Below are 20,316 nucleotides of genomic sequence, written 5' to 3'. Positions count from 1 at the left end.
CAACGACAGATCCGATCTTACAAAAAAGAAGTCCAAAATGCAACAACACCCTGGTACCTTCCCAGAAACTATGCAATGTCCTAGCAGACCACTTCAACATAAAAAAAATCAGCAACATCCATCTAATTATAGAAAGCAGATCGGTTAACCCAAGCACACAACCAATCCCGCCAAATGAGGAACCACAGTATAAACCCCAAAGCTTCCCACAAATACCAGTAGAGACATTCTTCAGGTTGGTAAGACGTAGCAATAAAGCAGGATCCCCATGGATCCCTGCCCCCAGACATTTAGAAATCCATCCTCGCACAGGGCACACACCACTGGAACACTACAGAAACCTTTTTAACCTGTCACTCGCAACAAGGAAAGTACCAAGACCATTCAAATCGGCACACATCAAACCACTCCTCAAGGACACGAGAGGCGATGTGGAAGACCTCTCCAACTACTGACATAGTTCAAACATCCTCTACCCAGCAAAACTACTAGAAACCTATGTGTACAAATTAACAAGACCAAGTAAAAAAACACCAGTTGCTGAACCAGGCACAAGTCTGCTTTAGACCCGTCAGAGGAACAGAAACGGCACTGCTATCTATCTGGGATGACCTAAAGACAAACAGACTCCGACACAAACTCTGCCCTAACACTACTCTACCTCTCTGCAGCATTCGTCAGTCAGCCATGACATCCTCATCAAGAGAATAGAAGAAAAAGGAATAACAAACTTAGCCCTACTCTGGATATTAATTCCTAGCAAATAGAACAGAAACTATCTGGATAAAACCCCTCAAATCCACTCCACGAGACAGAGACTGGAGTACCACAAGGATCGGCCCTATCTCCGCTGTTCTTTAACATCTACCTGGCTCCGCTAATCATGATCATCAAAAAACACAACCTTACGTGCTGCAACTACGCAGATGACATCTATACAATCGTAGATACACAAGGACAGAACACAGCGCTGGGAGAATGTCTTAAAGAACTCTACTACTGGATGAACACAAACAGCCTAAAACTCAAGCCAGGCAAGACAGAAATCATGAGTGTATCCAAAAACCTGGAAAAGAGCATTTATATCGCATGGCCCACAGAACTAGGAACACCACCCTCACCATCAAAAAAAACATGGAATCCTAATGGACAATGCGCTAACATTAGAACCACAAGTAAACGCAATAATCAAGAAATGTTTTTTCCTCCTATACTCCGTAAAAAGATTCCTACGATTCCTGTCATTCACGCATAAGACACTGACAATCATCGCCCTCATCATGTCAAGAATTGACTATGCCAACAGTCTCTACCTCGGAATGCCAGAACACCAACTGAAGAAACTGCAACGTATCCAAAATGCAGCAGTCAGACACCAGCTCAAACTATCACGAAGAGACCCCAGTGCTAAAAATGCTACATTGGCTTCCAATCATGAATCAAGTTCAAAACAATGTGTATAACGCAGAGCAATCCACAGGCAAGGAGCAGAATTCCTACAAAAGTAAATAACGGTTTACCAACCAACATGAAAACTCAGATCAAGCAACATTCACCTAGTACCAAAACCTTACACAAGGAAAAAGATGGGGGGGATCCTCCTCTCACCATGCAGCAAAAACTTGGAACATCCTCCCGAAAGACATACAAAATACAAATGACCACATAAAATTCAGGAAACTACTCAAAACCTGGCTCTTCGCCACAGAACAAGAATGAATCGACAGAAACAGAGCTCGCCCCTCCAAAGCCAAACCCCCTCGCTAGACTAAACCGAAGGGACAGGGACCGTCGCTAGAGACCTTTTTTCTCTCCAACAGATCACTAGACTGCCTCAGAGATAGGCCCTGCCTCGCGCAGAACCAAGCAAACCAACCACAGTGGAATGCTCCAGCAGACAGCAAGGCCAACGACACCAGAACCCAGATGCCCAAAAGAACGAGATAACCTTGCTAAAACATCCAACTCTTGGCACACGCCTCTCAAACCCACAATAACCACTCTCTTGCACCGCAAACCGCAAGCACTACACTGCAACAACAAAACAAACCACACATTCTCGTACACCAGCACATGGGAGCCCACAGTTCTGCAAACTGCAACAATGCTCGCGAACAGTGCTAACTGAACTGAAGCTGCCACCAGGACATCTCAAATCTTGCTCTACCTTTATCCCGCTACAACCTACTAGCCGATCCTAGCCTCTTAATTTTCAGATCCGCCAGAGCAGGGGATCACTCTGATGGTGATAGTGCACTGTATAAATATCCTTTAAGATAACATCTTCTAACAGCAGTGATACTTTTGTTTAGTGCACCATGTATGATATCCACCCATTGGTTTAGCAGATATTAATATTTAACTGAGGTAAAAATAGCCGACATGTTTTACACTGTGCCCTTGTCAACGCTGTAAGACAGTGTTAAATGTGAACTGACCTTAATAAGAGCGTGTTCACATTTTATATAAGAAAAGAGCATAGTAAATTGACCATCAATACATTCTAATGCTTGCCTGGCTCTTTACACTTGTGTAAAACGTCAGGTTACATAATGTTTAAAAAGGCAAAAGCATAAGGCGTATACATTTGAAGACAGACGTGCAGGACGACGGGCAGGTGGTGGTCAGCAAGGTTTCAAGATCTGCACCTACAATTTGTTTTCATATTTTGCAAATGTTGGCAAGGAGTATACCTGCAGATGTAGTGCAATTTGATTGGCTACGAGAATATATACAATTTTTTTGCTGATTATAGATAAACTGAAATTAATAACCACCTACCTATTTGTGTATTTTTAGGGTTCAAGTATTAAATAAGGAGCACTTATCCATAGGATTTTACATTATAAAGGAGTTCATTAGAAAACAAAATTAGCATGCAATGGCTGTAAAACGCGTAGTAATACAAGTATAATAAATTATGCACTGGAAAATATGATCTTACCTTGCTTCTCATTACTAGGTCCATGCGCTTCTTTGTCTTTAAATAATTCGGCCCCTGTTGGTTTTTCTAAAACGGGTGATAAAGAGGGAAGGGGCGTAGGGGTTGCTATTCTCCTAAAAAAAGTAGAGGGAAACCCTTTGAAAAAGTATATTTTATATTTTTTTAAAACACATGAAGTGGATGGAGGTAGCTGCACTAGCTATGTGTGTTGGTCCTGTACTTACTTCTACATCAGAGTTCATTGTAGCTTCAAGTATTAGTAGTTGTGTTGAGTGCTGCATCCTTGTGAAACGCCATTTTATATTATCTGGTGGCATCTAGCATGCATGAAGGATCCCCGACAGACAACACATTGCTTTTATTTTCTTAGGCACTGCGTTAAAATAACATTTTAAGGCTAAGAGATCCCTAACCATTACTTGAACCCAAAAATACACAGAGGTAGGCGATCTTAATTGTATTTTTATACAATCAGCTATATGCATTCTTTTAAAATCAGACTAATAGCCCTATAACAGGCATACTTCTCAGAATTTACATTACACCTTATGCTTTTCCTTTACGCATGTTTAAAACCTCAGATCATACTATTTGACAATATACTAAGATTTGTTCATACAAAAATTGAATGTACTCATAGTAAAATCGGCACTCACGTGCACTCTATTTGTAGGTTTAACAACCTTAAGAAAGCACCCCTGGAGCAAACAAAACAAGTCAGCTGTTTAGAAAGGGCTCAAAAAGTGCGCTTGCCGCTAGTCATAATTGACTCTTGCAAGTAAGAAATTGGTGTGTTATGTGTACATTTGAGGTGGCGAGTGCCTTATTGGCTGGCTAGTAGGTTGTAACTTTACATTTGTACCCCTGGTTTAGATGTTACTTTAATACATGCAACTAACCTGCTAAACCAATAAAAGGGAATAAAATATTGAGTTGTGAAAATAAGCATATTATTGAGAAAAGAAAGATGCTGAACAGTACAGCATGAAGGATGCATAGCACCTAGTTATCACACAGCCAGAGCTGACCTCCTATTAACTTAATCTGAGAAGAACCTGTCGGTACATAGTTCTTCTTTGACCGGGATTTAGACAAAGTCTTACCAACCCCAGTCATAGGCAAACCTGCTCCATACTAACCGAAGGCTGCCGTGCACCCTCTCAGCAATGCAGAAACATTGTCAGGTGTGAACAAATCATCAAGGATCCAGGCTGATCAGTTATTTTCCCACCTGGAGGAACTGCCGCTTTTGCATAAACACATTCTCAACTGAAGTTCCATAGATTGGCCAATTGTTTAAAACCACAAGCACCCTTAAACTGGGTGAGAGGGAGGCAACTTCCACCCTGTTCCAGAAGAAGAGGAAGGAACACATACCTTAGAAGACACGCCACAAACCCCAACCCAGGTCAGTGGTCTTACCATGCATGTCGAAGTGCTCAGTCACCTTCAGTAAACCACTCCTAGCTATGACACAGGAAAAAAAGACAGTTTCTGAAGGATTTCTGATGAACTTCCTCACACATGGCATAACTCACCTAATGGTATTTTTCTAGGAAAGTGACAAGCAAAGGGAAGATCAGCTGCTGACAATTGTTTCCTGCACTAGATGCCCTGCTTGAAGCCAGAAGCGTACAGCAGAAGAGAAGACACTAGAAGGGAACATTTTTAATGTAGTAGTGAGTGCTGTTGTGCATTCCAAAGTGGAGTGACTAAAGTGAATGCCCAAAAAATACAAAATATAAAAAGGAGGTGCCACAATCCTGACCCACCTATTAAGACAGAAGAAACTGGGTGAGCAGTTTGTGATGCACAGGCGGGGAGGTAGGGTTAGCGTGTGGGCCTTGCGGTCAATCAGAAGCTCCAAGTGCCAGATTTACAGGGATTTTCCCAACCGGCCAAACCCAGCTGGAGGGAAAGCAGGTTGACGGAGAATACCATTGCTACCCAGAGCATTTATATAAGAAACTACTTCTTCTAATAAAACTGGGATGAGAATGCTTCAAGATCTCCATGTGGAAAACACCTAAAGATGGCAGAAGAGCTACAACAACATTAAAACAATAACCTGAAACTACGGTCAAACAGGTTTAAAATGATGGACTTTATGTTTCTTACAATGGGAAAACTGTTTTCAGTGAGGCAATAATGTATTTTCAGGGCAGAGGTAGTATCCACAGCCAACAAAACCTGTTTGGGTATTTGCTACTCCCATCCCTTCCTAATGTTGGTGGGAAGCTGTGTTGGTGATACCATCTTCATGTTCAGTGTTTTGAAATATTTTGATACAGTTTCTCAGATTCACCAGTCTCATCGGAAGCCTGGTACATGTGGTTGCTCTAATAATTGTTCCAATATACCAGCATCTTGAATGTGATGTGCCATGTGTCGCCTCTTCAGGAGTCTTTGTTCATTTTCTTCTACAGTCATTGAGTACCTTCCATTTTCTGTGCATTTAACTGGAGGAGAATTTAAACTCATGACTCAACAGCCTCCTTTCTAGGATATTTAACTAAAACATGTTTAAGGACAGTTGTCGATTTTAAAATCATCCATATCATGGGATCGATTTTCACTGTATCCAAAACTGCAATCAACTCAATAGTATTTAGGTATTCTATGGTTGATGTGTGTTTAAGCTACAATTTTATATTTAATCAATGACATTGCTTAGGTTTTGGGGTGAGAGACTTCAGGACTACTTGCTCCTTATGGACAGGTCTCAGTTTCTTCTAATTTTCTGTTACACTTGAGTTCATCCTGTTGAGTGTGTCTGTGCAAGATATGGCACCAAGATCACTTTTTTTACTGATGATATTTTTGGCAGGCATAGCCTAGATGTGCCACTTTACATTCTAATTTTGCATGCAAGAGAAGTGGTTTTATTACAGACTTTGTAATCCATTGTGGGAGAAGCAATTATTTACTCAAATTTCAATCCAGCTCCCAAATCAAAATCTCAGTCTCCTAGCTATTCCCTTTATTTTGATCTGTTAAAGGTAGTCCTTGTATTAAAGCACATTGCTATATTTGGCAGGAAATGATAAAAGGTCTCTTATTTAACACTTACAAACTGATTTCCTGGTAAAATATTTCTTATAGGACTTTTTTTTTTGACATCCCCAAGTATCCAGACTTCAATTTGATGTTCTACATGTAACTCTATATTGATGGAAGTTACTTTGTAGATCTTTTGTTATTTTAGTAAGCAATAGTGATCCATTAGTGTAAAACAATTTGTGCATTTTGAGGTGTTCGATTGCTGAATTATGAGAGTAGTAGATTTCATTTGCGTGTGATCCATGTCCTTCACACAGGTTTTGTATACGGCTTCTGCTAATAGTAATTATATTTTCGATCCACGATTGGTCCCAAAAATTGGTTTTGGTCCAATTCTTCCTTGTGACTAGGTGGTCACCTTAAATGCTATTCAGATTAGAACTCTGTGCATTATTTTCAATTTGCTCTGTTTATGCCATAAGCATTCAATTCCATATAGGACGTGTATAAGAGAGCTTGTTTTCTTGTGTGTATTTCTGAAGCAGATGAGAGAACACAAATATCCCATTAAAGTTTAAAGGCAATTTATGAGCTCTCCTTAGAGTAGATATGGGATTCCTTTAGTGTACAGCATGCCTTAAGTGGCATTTGGGGATACTTTTGTGAACACCTTGCAAAGACCGTCAGTTTGGTATGTACAGTTTTAGATCAGAGACTCACTTTTTGTAAGGAAAAAGGGAGTATTTATTTACATTTTTGTAACGCGTCTTAAGCCCCAAGGTAAACAAGCCTAGTAACAAATATAGGCAACAGGGTAGGACATAAAAGGGGAATCCAACACCAGCTAAAACTAATAGGCAATTAAAACTAGATAAAACAAGTGAGAGGGTACAGAAATAAAATCACATAAGATACAGACAGAATTAAAGCGCAATAAAGCTACAAAAGTACGGCGATGGCTTTTGTACAGTGTGCCATACGCCCATAGGCCACAGATCGCTAACATACACTACGTTTTACACTTTTCACAACACAAACATATAAAGTCCATCACAGCTTCAATAGTATACACATCTTGTGTAAAATATCAATTTAAAACCTTAAATAAAAATGTTATTACAATATCTAAAAAAATAGTTTTACTAGCTAAAACTCTAGAACAAAATAAATCGGTATTTAAAAAAAGTTCATAATACACATCTTCCAAACCTCTCTAAAAACGCAGCTTCTATAAGTCATTACATTCAATGAATAATGTCAGAGTTTCAACAGCAAACAGGCAATATTTAGACAATCTCGGATTCCTTGCTATATTTTCTCAAGCTCCCATTACTTCTCTAGTGGGGAATCGATTCACCTTTAATCTTAACATATCATATAATTTCTATGTTTCTTAGAAGGGTGTTTTTTATAGTATGATGGAAGTACATTAAAAGCTCTAATTTCTGATTAAGATGATGAAACAGATGATAATTCATTGCTACTGCACAGTTCTCGATCCAGTCGAGCTCAAACATTTTCTTTATAACTGTCCGTATTCGCCATCAGTAGTTCTGCTGTCACATTAATACTGCTTAAAATAGAGATAGACTGTTGCTTCCAGCCCAATAAACCCTTTCACAGTCCTTCATTAATAGCATCATTTAGATTAATAAACAAACTGTTTGCTGGGGTAACTAAAGGTTTTCTGAGCAATTGTAGTATTTTTTCCAGTTCACACAAGCACACAGGGATTTCAAGACTCAAAATTGTGATTGGGACCTGGTACCGCAAAGATAGCTTTTTTCTCCACGGGAGTGCCTCCAATTTATCCCAACTCAAGGACACAAGACCAGTTTTTCTGCACCATACAGAATTCCAGGAACAATTTTTTGGTGATAATAGTTGTACGAGGATTGCAGAGAAGCAGGCAAATTTCCGGTCTACTAAGTGCAATTCAATAGCGCTTACAATGGCCATTCATGCAATATTGTTCTGGTCAAATGATTTCGTCCTTTTGGCATGAATAATCAAACCAAGGTATTTAAAACGTGGAACTATTTCCAAGTGGGCCTGGTCTAGGGAGTAGTTAAAATTAAATGTTGTCCGCTTGGAATAATTTAAAGCCAAAATGTTTGGATTTCATTACCTTTTGTTTCAAATCCAAGTGAAAAAAAATAATTAGGAGTTAACGGCCGTAAGGGCCCATTGAAGCCCTATTGGTGTCAAATCACAAAATGTTAATGCCATCGGCATATGCCAAATATTTTATACAAGTATTCCCTAACTTGGAGACTTATTAAAATTCTTTGGCATATATCACCAAGGTCGCTTACATATACATTAAATAAAAAAGGAGCCAATACGCAGCCTTGGTGTAATCCCCGCTACACTTGGATCCATTTAGAAGTATTCCTAGCGTGGTCTAGTCCGATCTTTATTTTTGTGGTGGAATTATTAAGATACTGAAAAGTCCCCCCGGACAGCCCACTTGTGACAATTTTTCCCATAAAATTGCTCTATTTACACAAATCGAAAGCTTGTGTAATATCTAAAAATGCACAATATATGACTCTCTTCTCCAGTTTCGATTGTGTTTGCAGTAAATGAGCAGAAAATGAAGTGAAGTCCCAGTCCTGCACTCAGTGATCCAGAAAAGATTTTGGAGCGAGTATTTTACTCGTTATTACTGGGCGTAACATGTTTTTTAGGTAGTACAAATGTAAGTCCAATTCCCAATTGGAGTATTTTATAAGTGAGTAAACATGTTTTAACTGGAAAACAAATGTTTTTGAAATAACTGTTCCTAGTTATTCATACACAGTAAAAGATACATGTTTACTTCTTCCAATCAGGCAGAAATATTAGTTTCTTCCTGTGGTACTATGTGCACTTCTGGTCCAAACATAGCCATGGAGCTGCGTGGTTGAAGGGAGGAGCGGAAGGTCCTACGTGTCGGTTTCCTATTTTTTGTTGGGCGTATTTTTACTCCCCGTTTTATTTTTTTGGGAGTATTTGCCTAATTTTAGGGAAAAGAAGTGGCTGATACTCCCCTTATCTGTAAGGTTGCCCGCACTTGAACCCAGATTGAAAGACGTCAAGCACCCTGCTGAATTAGCCCAACTTTCTAGTTTCCCTAAAGTCATACTACCAAATATCTTCCTTGAGGAGTCTAAAAGAGATATTAGTCGATAATTACTTGGGAGCATTCCGTCACCACGTTTGGAAATGAGAACAGTTAAAGCACCACTTCAGGATGGGGAAAGGGAATTTGAAGAGAGAATGTTGTTAAATAGGCCCCACAAAATTGCTGTTTGTTTATCAGCAGTATATAAGGAGTCTATTTCCAGATCCAAGATCAACAAGCAATGGTCACTTGAATATAAGTTGATCTCCTCATATTTGCAGCATAAAAAATGTAGATCTTTTGAAAGGAAAATGTAGATTTTGATTCCATGCTATCCCTTGAGAAATGAGGTGGGACACCTGCAGCTATATTACCATTCACCAGTGATAGGTCCCACAAACTCTATTCTTCCCAAAACAAATGCCCTCTTCCTCTAGACAGTAAGAAGTGCTCCCATAATCCCTGCTCAGGTAATAAGGATTGAGACATTCATTGTTTAGGTCCCCCACCATAATTATGCTAAAGTGACCCTCACTCCTTTCCCTTAGTAACAAATCAGAAAGACATTCTAAAAATGATATTCATTTTGTAGATTTATGGTTAAAGTACAAATTGAACACAAGGCAAAAGCATTCCATCCGAGAGCTATCAATACAGGTTAGTTTAAGCAACTGAATTTCATCTCGGTTTGTTTGCAACGGTCATTTTGAGAACCAAACCATTATTTAATGCAGACAATAAATCCCCATATGCCCATCCTCTGAGCCCCTGCTTGGCTTCCACGCAACTAAGAGTAAAAGCATCCAACAACGGGGGATTCACAATCCAAGTTTCCTGGTATCAGGTAATATTGTCCCCATATATAATGTCACCAACCATATAGTCACTGGGAAACTGCATAGGGGACATCATATATGTGGAAAATATATGGGGTAAATGGGAACGGGGTTTGCATGGATGTCCCCTGCAGGCTCCATATGATAATGTTGCTGCAAAAAAACAGCGCCATTCTTGCACAGTGACATTTTTGCGGGGGCATTGTCACATGAAACTAGTTTCCTATATCAAATCTATGAATAATGACTGGTCTCAAGATGTGATGTCAAATAGATATGACCCCTACAGTTGAAGATGCAAGGAACAAGAGCTGTTTTCATTGTGGAATTTCCACCAGAGATCTTCCCCTATGTAACAAATTTACAATTGAGGACCAGTCATAAAATGGGCAGTTACTAGAGCTGCGGGATTTTGATAGTTTATCCCTTGCTCTGATTCCCCAATATTATTTATACTAATTGTCAGTAGAAACTGATGCATTGAGTCAATTACTGACCTTGACAAATATAGCTCATCCAGTAGAAGAGCAATTTGAGTTTCCCTAAATTCACAGATTGCATCACGTTGTAGCCATAAATCTGTAAGACTTCTGTCTCCGATAAAACTACATTTGTAACCATGCGGGAATGGAAGAGTTTTACCATGTTTAGTCTGTTTTCCATAATTAAATCCACCTGTGCTATGCCCTTTGTAGTAAGTAGTCTCCAATTTGGGATCTCGGAAAATAGCGACATCACATGCCGTCTGTTCAGTGGCAAAGCTTCAACCTCCACAAAAATGCATTCCATGTACATGATGTGGTCCTCATACTAGGTAGTGCCTTTTAATCGGGCTGCCAGCACCACATTTTTGCCAGCTGCCATGTGCTGCATAGCAGGCTTGCTTCTATCATAGCTTCAGCTGTGAGATAATTTGCTAGTCAATGGTGAAATACCCAAATTCCTTGGCGAGGCTGACTGAGGTATGGATGTTTTTTTTTAAACTCTCAAGGAGGCACTGGAAGTCAATGCAGCTAACACTTTAGCCCGGTTCTCGTGAAAGCCCAGTCGAGACTCATTTTCCATATGGGCGGATTGTTCACCAATATCTTCACATGGTTGTGCTTTCAGTGTGGGGTCATGGGACTTCAACTGGAACTGAGAGCTTGCAAGGCCATTGCAGTGGTTACCGGAGCACAGAGATACTAGTAAATCCAAAGCAGTTAAGCTCTCCAGTGCATACTGGCAGTCATCAGTCTCTCAGTATACGGATAGCTCACTCAAGTTTAGGTTGTTAGGTTTTTCAGGAAACTGCTTCAGGAAAAATGTAATTGATCCTTTTCATGTGGGCAACAGGGCCTTAATATTTTAGTTTTTACATTTTGCCTTTCTTGAAGGAGGTCACTCAGTTGCTGCTTTTCCACTTACGCAACCGCTTCCGAGGTTGAAGCAGCACAATTAGCGTCTATTTCAACCTGAAGAGCCAGAGGCCACGTCAACTTGCTTTCAAATTTCTCAAGAACTTGAGAACCCCTCCTTGTTTGCTTAGGCAGAATTTTGATGTTTTTAGGGTTTTTTTCTCCAAGTGGACTGGTACAGGATATGTGTTACTGCTTTTGTCATGCACATGTAGGAGACAAGGGATGCTGTATGATTGTATTCCCAACCACATCTCATATTGCGTAGCCTGGATAACAATGGGCGATTTTCTTTCAGCGATATTAACTGGAGAAATCGTAATATCCGGCTGAAATGGTTCCTCGCATCGCCTCATGTCTTCTCTCAGAGTTGGTACCGTCAAGGGTGAACAAATCCGTTCATTAGGGAAACATCCGATTGTCAGAAGCAAGCAAATGGGGTTGATCAGGATTATGGTGAATAGACTCATGAATAAAACCCGTCAAAAATGCTAGTTTGGCAGCCATTAAGGTAAGGGTAACTGGCTGCTCTCGAAATTCGTCTGATGTCAGAGGATTTTGCCAATTGGGACAGAGTCAAGGTTAGGGCGTCAAATGCCAAGCCTGGGGTATTTGGGGCTTTGTTTACTGACATGTTCGAAGGAGAGTTTGTTAGAGGCGAGGGGTGGTTCCTCTGTGATAATGATTTCGGGGAGTGAGCCACAAACAAGGATGGGGACTGGGAAGATTGTTATCTGGGATAACACATGTCTCGAAAGAAAAAGATTCTGCAGTCCTGTTGGGTCACAATGTTTGCTGCAGCAAAATGTTCTTGCAAGTCTTAAACTGACAACTCTGGATTTGACAATTGCTTTTAAAATAGAATTGCCCATCAGGGACAAAGGGAGAGCCCTCAAAGGGGAAGTATTGTCCATCACGTCGCCTTCTGAGATTAGCTAACATAAAATAAACAAAATGAACAAACGTAATACAAATGTCATGTGACAATATTTAAGCAGATCAGAATCAGAGAAAGAGGAAGCAAATATCAAATCTAAATAAACCGGATAGTGACTAAACAGAGCATTCCATGAAAAGATTAGTCTTACTTCAGATCAACAATTAGTCTCAGATTGGAGGAGCCCGTCGGCAGAAGACACATGCTTAAGAAAAGTGGCAGATTACTTCAACCCACCTCCAACAATAACGCAATCTATGTTCTTCTGGATATACCAGTCCATCCAACTCAACCCTGCGTAGAATCTACAAGTCCGAGGTTCTGATGATTCCTGGCCCAGTTCGCTGGTGGCAAACCCCATGCCAATACTTTATTACGGAGAGCCTCACTGGGTTCTTTCCCTACTGGCCATTCCATGTTAGAAATAACATTTCTTCAGTACATTTAGAGTCCTCTAATGGTTTTGCCCATTATCGCTGGCATCTGAGATTTACCAAAAAACAGGCTTTGAAAAGTAGCTAAATTACTTTTGCCAATAGACAGTCACGAGGGGCATGAGGATATTAGTGCGGATTTACAAATTATAGCTGAAGAAGTTGGAGTCTGTGTTTTTCTTTCGTTACTAACAACGCTGACAGTCTGATGGCAGGTGTGTCATGTATAACTTTGAGCTACCGGCAGCAGTTATGTTTGCAAAGACTGGTCCACCCTATCGGGTTGTAGATCTGTTTGGCAAAATTATCTGTTTTGTTCAGATGGAAATGTGCTACACATTTATCCAGCAAGTCTACCCATTTGCAGAAATCAGAAAAGCTGTTGTATATGTTCAGCTCACGGTTTATATTGGTCCTAATTCGCAGCCACTGTGCAAGGGTAATATGCTCTTTCTAAGGCGTATCCGCCTCAGGATTTCCCCTGGACCCCAACAAAGACTCTAGTGAGGGGATCACCAAAAGCTCTCGAGTAGCCTTCTCCTCCTTATTCCCAGAGGCGTGTATGGCCATAGAAGACGTAGCCAAGGAATCATTGATATTTCCTGATTGGGTTTCAATAATAGCAGCCCCTAGGGTTTCCCCAACATTTACCAGACAGAATGGGTCAGTTATTTCCAGTCTCTTACTTGCTTTATAAGTGCCCAAAACCAGGCATGGGACTTATCAATGTCAGAAGGGATCTATACACTACAATCCTGGAGCCTCTGCCTCCTGCGCGGTTACTATTAGATGTTGGGAAGGTGGTCACAATACTGTGCGCTCTGCAGGAGCAGAGTTGGGCACATACTTTACGAAATGAGTGGGTGACTTTTTAAATAGCTGGGATCTAATCATGGGCATATTGTACCATAAACGTAGCCCTTCCCAGTTATATCAATTAACGTTCAGATTTCCAGAGTGAGGCAACATGCATGATCGCAGAAAATTTCAGTCTCAGTTTCAGAGGAAGGAAACCCTTCTCAAATGAAAGCACTGGTATTCACCAAGAACTGTACTCATTTACAATTCCACCCCCTTCATATGAGAAATTGTGGTGTAGCAGAAGGGAGTAGTTTCTTACCTGTAACTCAATTTCTCCAGTGTTGGTATCTTTCATAGATTCACATGCTGTGAATATTCCCTGTCGTCAGGCTGGGAAAACCCTGGTAACTTTAAGATAGTAGTTTTCCTATGGAAAAACTTTGACACCTTGAGTGTCCTATCGACGTCACCACGGGTGCTTTGGGCAGCACCAATGGGACATTGAGTGTATAGCTCTGCCTCTGCAGCTACCCCTCAGATTTAAACCTCTCCAAAAGGAGGAAGTGCTAAGAAAGATGTTTGCCTGCGGGGAAAGGCTGGAGGGCGCATGTGAATCCATGAAAGATACCAACGCTGGAGAAATGGAGATACAAGTAAGAAACTACTCCCTTCTCCAGCATTGGATCTTTCATAGAGTCACATGCTGTGAATAGAATTTGTAATAGTAGAAATGCTTTGAGGTGCATATCAGGCAAACAGGATGCAAGCCTTCAGTAATATGACAATAAGAAAAAACATAACTTTAAGGTGAAAAACAGGAGCAGAAATAACCATGGAAGCTATAGGGGCTTACCTTACTGGAACAGGCGTTGGAGGACCGCCCGTCCCATTTGTACATCTTCGGCATGTTGATGCAGACAGTAGTGCCTGGTGAACATGTGGGCCACTGCCTACGTTGCTGCCTGGCAAATGTCCGATTGATATGCCTGCCCATAGAGCTACTGAGGCCGCCGAGGACCTTGTGGAATGGAGCTCTGGGAGCGGATTGTAGTGGTGTGTTGGTTTTTGCGTGGCAGAAAGATATAGTAGCCCCCACCCAGTGTGAGATGCCTTGCTTTGAAATCGGCCTACCTTTATTGGAAGGTCCGAAGGCCACAAAAAGCTGATTGGAGGATCTGAACAATTTTGTGCAGTCCAGGTAGTACTTTAAAGCTCCCGTAACGTCCAGAGAATGTATAGCCTTTTCAGCCGGAGTAGAAGCATTAGGAAAACATGTTGGTAGAGTGATTGTAGTGTTTTTATGAAAATCCAATGGAATCTTTGGAATGAAATGTGGATTCGTATAGAGAAGCACCTTCTCTCTCATGAAGCGCAGATGCAGTGGATCAATGAACAGAGCCTGCAGTTGTGACACTCATCTGGAGGACGTAATAGCCACCAGAAAAATTACTTTCCAAGTGAGAAATTAGATGTGAGCTGTTGACATAGGCTCGAAAGACGGTTTCATGAGGGCTGTTAAAAATAAGTTCAGAATACTAACAGGTGAAAACCTTTTCCTTAGGGGGAAAGGTTCTGAAAAGGCCTTTCAGGAAATGCTTTATTAATCTGTCGCTGTAAAGCAGGGTAGAAGTTCTTTTTCGTATGAACCTTGATAGAAGATATTGCGAGACCCACTTGTGCTAACAACAAAAGGTAATGAAGGAGTTGCTGAGGTGTCACAGTTCATGGTTGCAGGTTAGGTTACCGTGCACACCAAGCGCAAAACCTTTTCCACTTACCGTATATGATATGTTGGTAGATGGAGCTCTTGCCGCAGAAAAAATGCAGCAACAGTCCTGAGGTATATTTTGGTTTCCGAACTCCGATTGGTCAGGAACCATGCAGCCAATTTGAGGGAGCCTGGGTTGTGATCCCACACCATTCCCTTGTTCTGAGATGGGAGATCCGGCTAGGATCCCAGGTGAAGCGGATCATCCATTGCCAAATGAAGCAGGTCAGAGAACCAGGTCTGCCTGGGCCAGAACAGGGCCACTAGGATGATTTTGAAGGGAACTTTACGAATCATTTCTACCATTTTACTTAGGAGAGGAAAAGGGGGAAACGCGTAGGCAAGCATCCCACTCCAAGGAAGAGAGAATGCGTCCCCCTGGGAGTTCGGATGTGGGGTCCTGCTGGCAAATTGCTAGCTTTGTTCGTTTTCGGGGCAGACGAAAAGGTCTGGAGGGGGGAAGGCCCCACTTCGCGAAGGTCTTTGCCAGCTGGCAGCTGTTCAGTTGCCACTCGTGCGTCTGGGAGGAGTCCATGCTGAGGGTATCCACCTGTATGTTCTGAATCCCTTTCATGTGGAAAGCCAGATGGTTTGAGCTTCCTGGGAGAGGATTTGTGAGCGAGTCCCTCCTTGCTTGCGCAGGAGGTAGAACATGGTAGTTGTGTTGTCAGTGAGAATCCGCACCACCGAGCCATTGATGAGGGGGAGAAAGGATTTGAGAGCCCAGTGTACAAACCTCAACTGTTGATATGTAGAGAGGTATCCGCGGGTAACCACAGGCCTTTGACTTGGAACTGGTCCAGATGAGCACCCCATCCCATTTGTGAGGCGTCAGTCATGTTAGTGTAAAGGAAGTCTGGTTCTACCAGGGGCATGCCCCAATTGATATTGAAAGGGTGAGTTCACCACTGTAGGGCCTCTGCCAGGGGCCAGGAGAGGACTACTCTGACCAGCAGCCCTGGATCTGGGACCATCTGGATGGGAGAAATTCTTGTGCTGGGTGCATATAAATGTGACAGTTTGGAATGAGAGGGATGCACGACGACATGGTACTGAGGAGAGACATAAGAGCGGACCGTGACAGCTATGTCGGGTCTAAAAGAGCCCGCTAGGGCCAAGATCTTCTCTATCCTCTCTTCCGAGGGTTTCACCAGATTGTGGGTTGTCCAGACTTGTGCTCCCAGGAAGACCAAATTCTTTGAGGAAGTTCAACAGGTTTTGCTGTAGTTGATTGTGAAGCTTAAACGTTGTAGTAGGAGCATTGTGCTGTTGAAACTCTAACGTCTGTTGGTATGTTGTTCCCCGGACCAACCAGTTGTCCAAGCACGGGTAAACGTGGTCGCCCTTTCTCCGGAAGAAAGCTGCTACGGGAGCCAGACACTTGGTGAAGGTTCTGGGAGCTGATTGCAAGCCAAAGGGGAGAACCCAAAACCGGAAATGGCTGTTGCCCACTGTGAACCTGAGGAATTTGCGGTGCTTTGGGTGAATTGGTATGTGAAAGTAAGCGTCCTTGAAATCTAGAGATGCTAAAACCTCTTCGGCCTGCACTGCTCTTCTAACGTCTTGCAACGTTAGCATCCTGAATTTTTGCTTTATGTTCTTGTGGAGCACCCGCAGGTCTAGAATAGGGCACCACTTTCCGTTTTGGTTTCTTGACCACGAAAAATCTGGAATAGGTGCCCTTTCATCATGCTGAGGGGGGGGAACCCTCTCGATTACCCTATTTTTAAATAGGAGACAAACCTTTCGACGTAAGATGTGTAGGTGAGATTGAGATGTCTTTACCGGAGGAATGGGAAATTGTGGACGTTTGAACTCCAACAAGTGGGCGTATTGGATAGCATCTAGTACCCATCTGTCTGTGGATATTGAACGCCACTCGCTCAGGTGGAACGCCAGCTTCCCTCCTATTTGACTATCCCAGAGGCATTCCTTTTTGTGCTTTGCCTTGACGGCCTCTTTGTGAAATGGAAGATCCCCATTTTCTTTCACCATGGTAGTCCTTATTGCGTTGGGCGGTTTGAAAGGAACACCCATAGCCTTGGGAATAGTAGGTGGATCTGTTGTATCCCTTGCTGCCTCCAGAACCTGAAAATCTTGGTTTCCTAAGACTCCACGAAAAGAACGAAAGGGGCCAAAGGATCTGCCCTGCAGAGCCATAAGGGCCCTTGCTGTATCCGAATCCGCTATTATGGCCTTCAAAGCTTCGTCAATCTTTTCACTGAAAAGATTCTCACCCTCACATGGCATGTCCACAACCTTGTGCTGCACAGCCAAGCTTGATGCCTCAGAACCACCCTGTTGTTAATTTGTTTGAAGCCAGTCTCGGCTAGCTCGAAAGCAAGGTTTATGCTATGGTTCGATACCTCTTCCCCCCTCTCGCACCAAAAGCACAGCTTCTTTCCTCTGCTGCTCTGGAAGGTGATCCAATAGTGGGGCTAGATGGTGCCAAATCTCGCGGTCATACCTTGCAACGGCCAGAGTTGGCAGCTTTCACAGTAGTCGCTCCTATAGAAAGGACTTTCTTCCCAAAGGCATCCAACTTGCGGTTATCATTATCGGATGCAATGGCACACTTGTGTTGGGCAGCCACGGACACAACTGACTCTTCGGAGTGGATTCGGGAGCTTTGCATTTCTTTTCCAAGCGCCCTTTAACAGCTGGCTCCGTAAAAGGGAGTTTCATTGTATGGATACCCTCCTGCCATACATGATCTAGGTTTGGGATTGAAAAAACAGCCCTTTCTCCTTTTCTCCATGTGATCAAACAAGAAGCCACCCACCTTTTCTTCCTCTGTAGTAAGGCCGAATTCCTGGCAGGCCTTATCCATCATGGAATGGAATGTGCCCATGTCATCCGGGGAGATGGTTGAGCCGGACTACCTGGCACATCCTGGTTTGGGTCTGTATCCCAGGTGTCTGCCCTCCTTGGAGAAGAGGAGATGGTGGAAAGGGTGTCCTGCGGGGCAATGTCCTGGTCTGTGTCATACAGCTCTCCTCCCTCCTGCTCCCTGTGTCGAGGACGAAATGCTCTAGGGGAGGAGGTCTAGCTGGGGATTGCCCTATGGGGTAAGCGCACTTGCTTCGTAACATACCCGAAGAATCCCTCTGGCGAGGAGTTATCTGTGGGCTTTCCAACGGTGGGGCTGATGAAGCCTGAGGCATTGGAAGCCTACCATCTAGTTGTCCTAGGAGAGATTGCAAAGTGGAGAGTACTTGCATAGACAGCAATAAATGGGAATTTATGAAAGGATATTGTGGTTTGACAACCCCCATGTCCACTGATGTGTACGGTAAGGCAGTTCTGAACCTCCCCCTTTGGGCTCCGCCTCAAAAACTGACTGATCGTCGTAAGGAGGTATCTCAAAATCAGATGTAATTTCATTCTGTAGGATGTTCTCGGGTGGTATGGTCAGAGACCTTGCCAAAAGAGATTGTTCCGTAGGTGCAGTTGTGTACTTTGATCTGCCCTTGGGAGACAGAACTTATGTTTCCAATTCGGGCTGGGCCGGCCCTGTAGAGGATGAACATGTCACCAGAGTTCTTTGTCATCGACAAGGCGGTCATCGACAGGACAGTAGTTCACAGGCTGGTCATCGACGGGATGGTTGTCAATGAACCGGTCGTCGTCGACGGGAGTCGAGACTTTGATGGAGGCAATACTGCCTTAGATATTGTCTTCGTCACTGGTACCATTGCCGATGGAGAAGGAGACTGTTTGGATGACTACTAGGATTTGTGGTTCCTAGACTCATGCATGGACGAGGACTTATGGGACGCCGATGAAGAGTGAAGCTCAATCAGTGGACTAAGACTTCTTCGCTGATGAGGACGTAGGTCTTGATTTTAATTTTTCCGCTGACAATGAAGATTTATGGGCCAAGTCTGCAGATTTTTGCAGGTGTGAGCCCTTCTTTCCCTTGGTCCTTCCGAGCGTGATGTGGAAGCATCATTAGAGGGGGGAACCTGCAACCCCTCTCCAATCGACAGAGGCCTTTTCAGGGGTAATGAAAGCTTGGCATTATCCTGACAGGAAGATGGCCTAGGCCCACCGGTCTTCTGTTTCTTTGTCAGCGGTTCTACTGATCTTGATCTTTTGCGTGATGATGACCTCTTGTCTGAGGGAGTGGCGGCCCTGCCACCGCGCGAAGAGCCGACCTCCGACGCCAGATAGGCTTGCTCCTTTAACCAACAAATTAGGCATCTATTCCTGTCCTTGAGGGTTTTTTGTGAGAACCCCTGACAGATATTGCAATCTTCGGCCGAAAGATTAAGGTACAAACAGTAAAGGCACTCTGAATGCCTGTCTCCCTCGTATACATTCTTGAGGTTGCAGGTCTCACACGGCCTGAACAAAGTTTTCTTCGGACCAGAGGATTCCATAACAGGACCGGAAACACACTTTTCCTTTATCGAAAGATTGGAAACAGCGAAAGCTGAAGTGAAGAAAAACATTTCTCACAAAAGACAAATTCTCTCAGGAGATAATGTGAGGTAATCCCAACGGTTTGGAAGACGGTTGAAATCTGCGGGGAAGCTGCAGAGACAGAGCTATACACTCAATGTCCCATTGGTGCTGCCCAAAGCACCCATAACGACGACGTCAATGTGTCAACGTTTTTCCATAGGAAAACTACTATATTAAAGTTACCAGGGGTTTCCCATCCTGACGACGGGGAATATTCACAGCATGTCAATCCATGAAAAAACCAATGCTGGAGAAGGCGTTGTGATGAGTCAGAAATGAAACCAGTGTTAGGGAGAATTCTCTGTTAAGGCTAATCTCCCAAACCTAGTGAGTCCCCCAGCAGCTTTGCTGGATTTTTGGGGTTTATTTTTTTCTCTCCTGCTAAGACTTTGAATGTATTTTATGAGCTATGGGGTCCTTTACCCCATAGGGCTTCATATGTTTTTGGTATATGGGTTACACAGCACCCTCCGTGCAGTAACCCAGGGGTGTCAGTGACCCCCCCCAAACTTAAGACTCCATACCCTGGGACTGACTACTGTCTCCCAGGGCATGTAAAGTCACCATTGGCTTTACTAGTCCCAAATTATGAACAGAAAACAGTACAAACCATCATATTGTGGACG

At 42.8% G+C, this 20,316-nt stretch overlaps 1 protein-coding gene across 10 annotated transcripts in view; it reads right to left on the bottom strand.

The window, feature by feature from the left end:
* PPM1A (protein phosphatase, Mg2+/Mn2+ dependent 1A) overlaps positions 1-20,316 on the bottom strand; it is an 896,181-nt gene that overhangs the window by 168,721 nt on the left and 707,144 nt on the right. For 5 of the 10 annotated variants that reach the window (XM_069638909.1, XM_069638912.1, XM_069638911.1 and 2 more), the window contains one exon: positions 2,945-3,057. The exons of the other annotated variants lie outside the window; for them this stretch is intronic. In XM_069638909.1, the coding sequence (XP_069495010.1) occupies positions 2,945-3,057 (113 nt within the window). The remainder of the gene's footprint in view (positions 1-2,944; positions 3,058-20,316) is intronic. 10 annotated transcript variants of the gene reach the window in all.

The sequence above is a fragment of the Ambystoma mexicanum genome, chromosome 14, assembly GCF_040938575.1.
Source record: "Ambystoma mexicanum isolate Mex_15411 chromosome 14, UKY_AmexF1_1, whole genome shotgun sequence".
Taxonomy (NCBI): Eukaryota; Metazoa; Chordata; class Amphibia; order Caudata; family Ambystomatidae; genus Ambystoma; species Ambystoma mexicanum.
The sequence above is the reverse complement of the archived record's forward strand: the minus strand, read 5'-3'. Positions and strand labels throughout refer to the sequence as shown.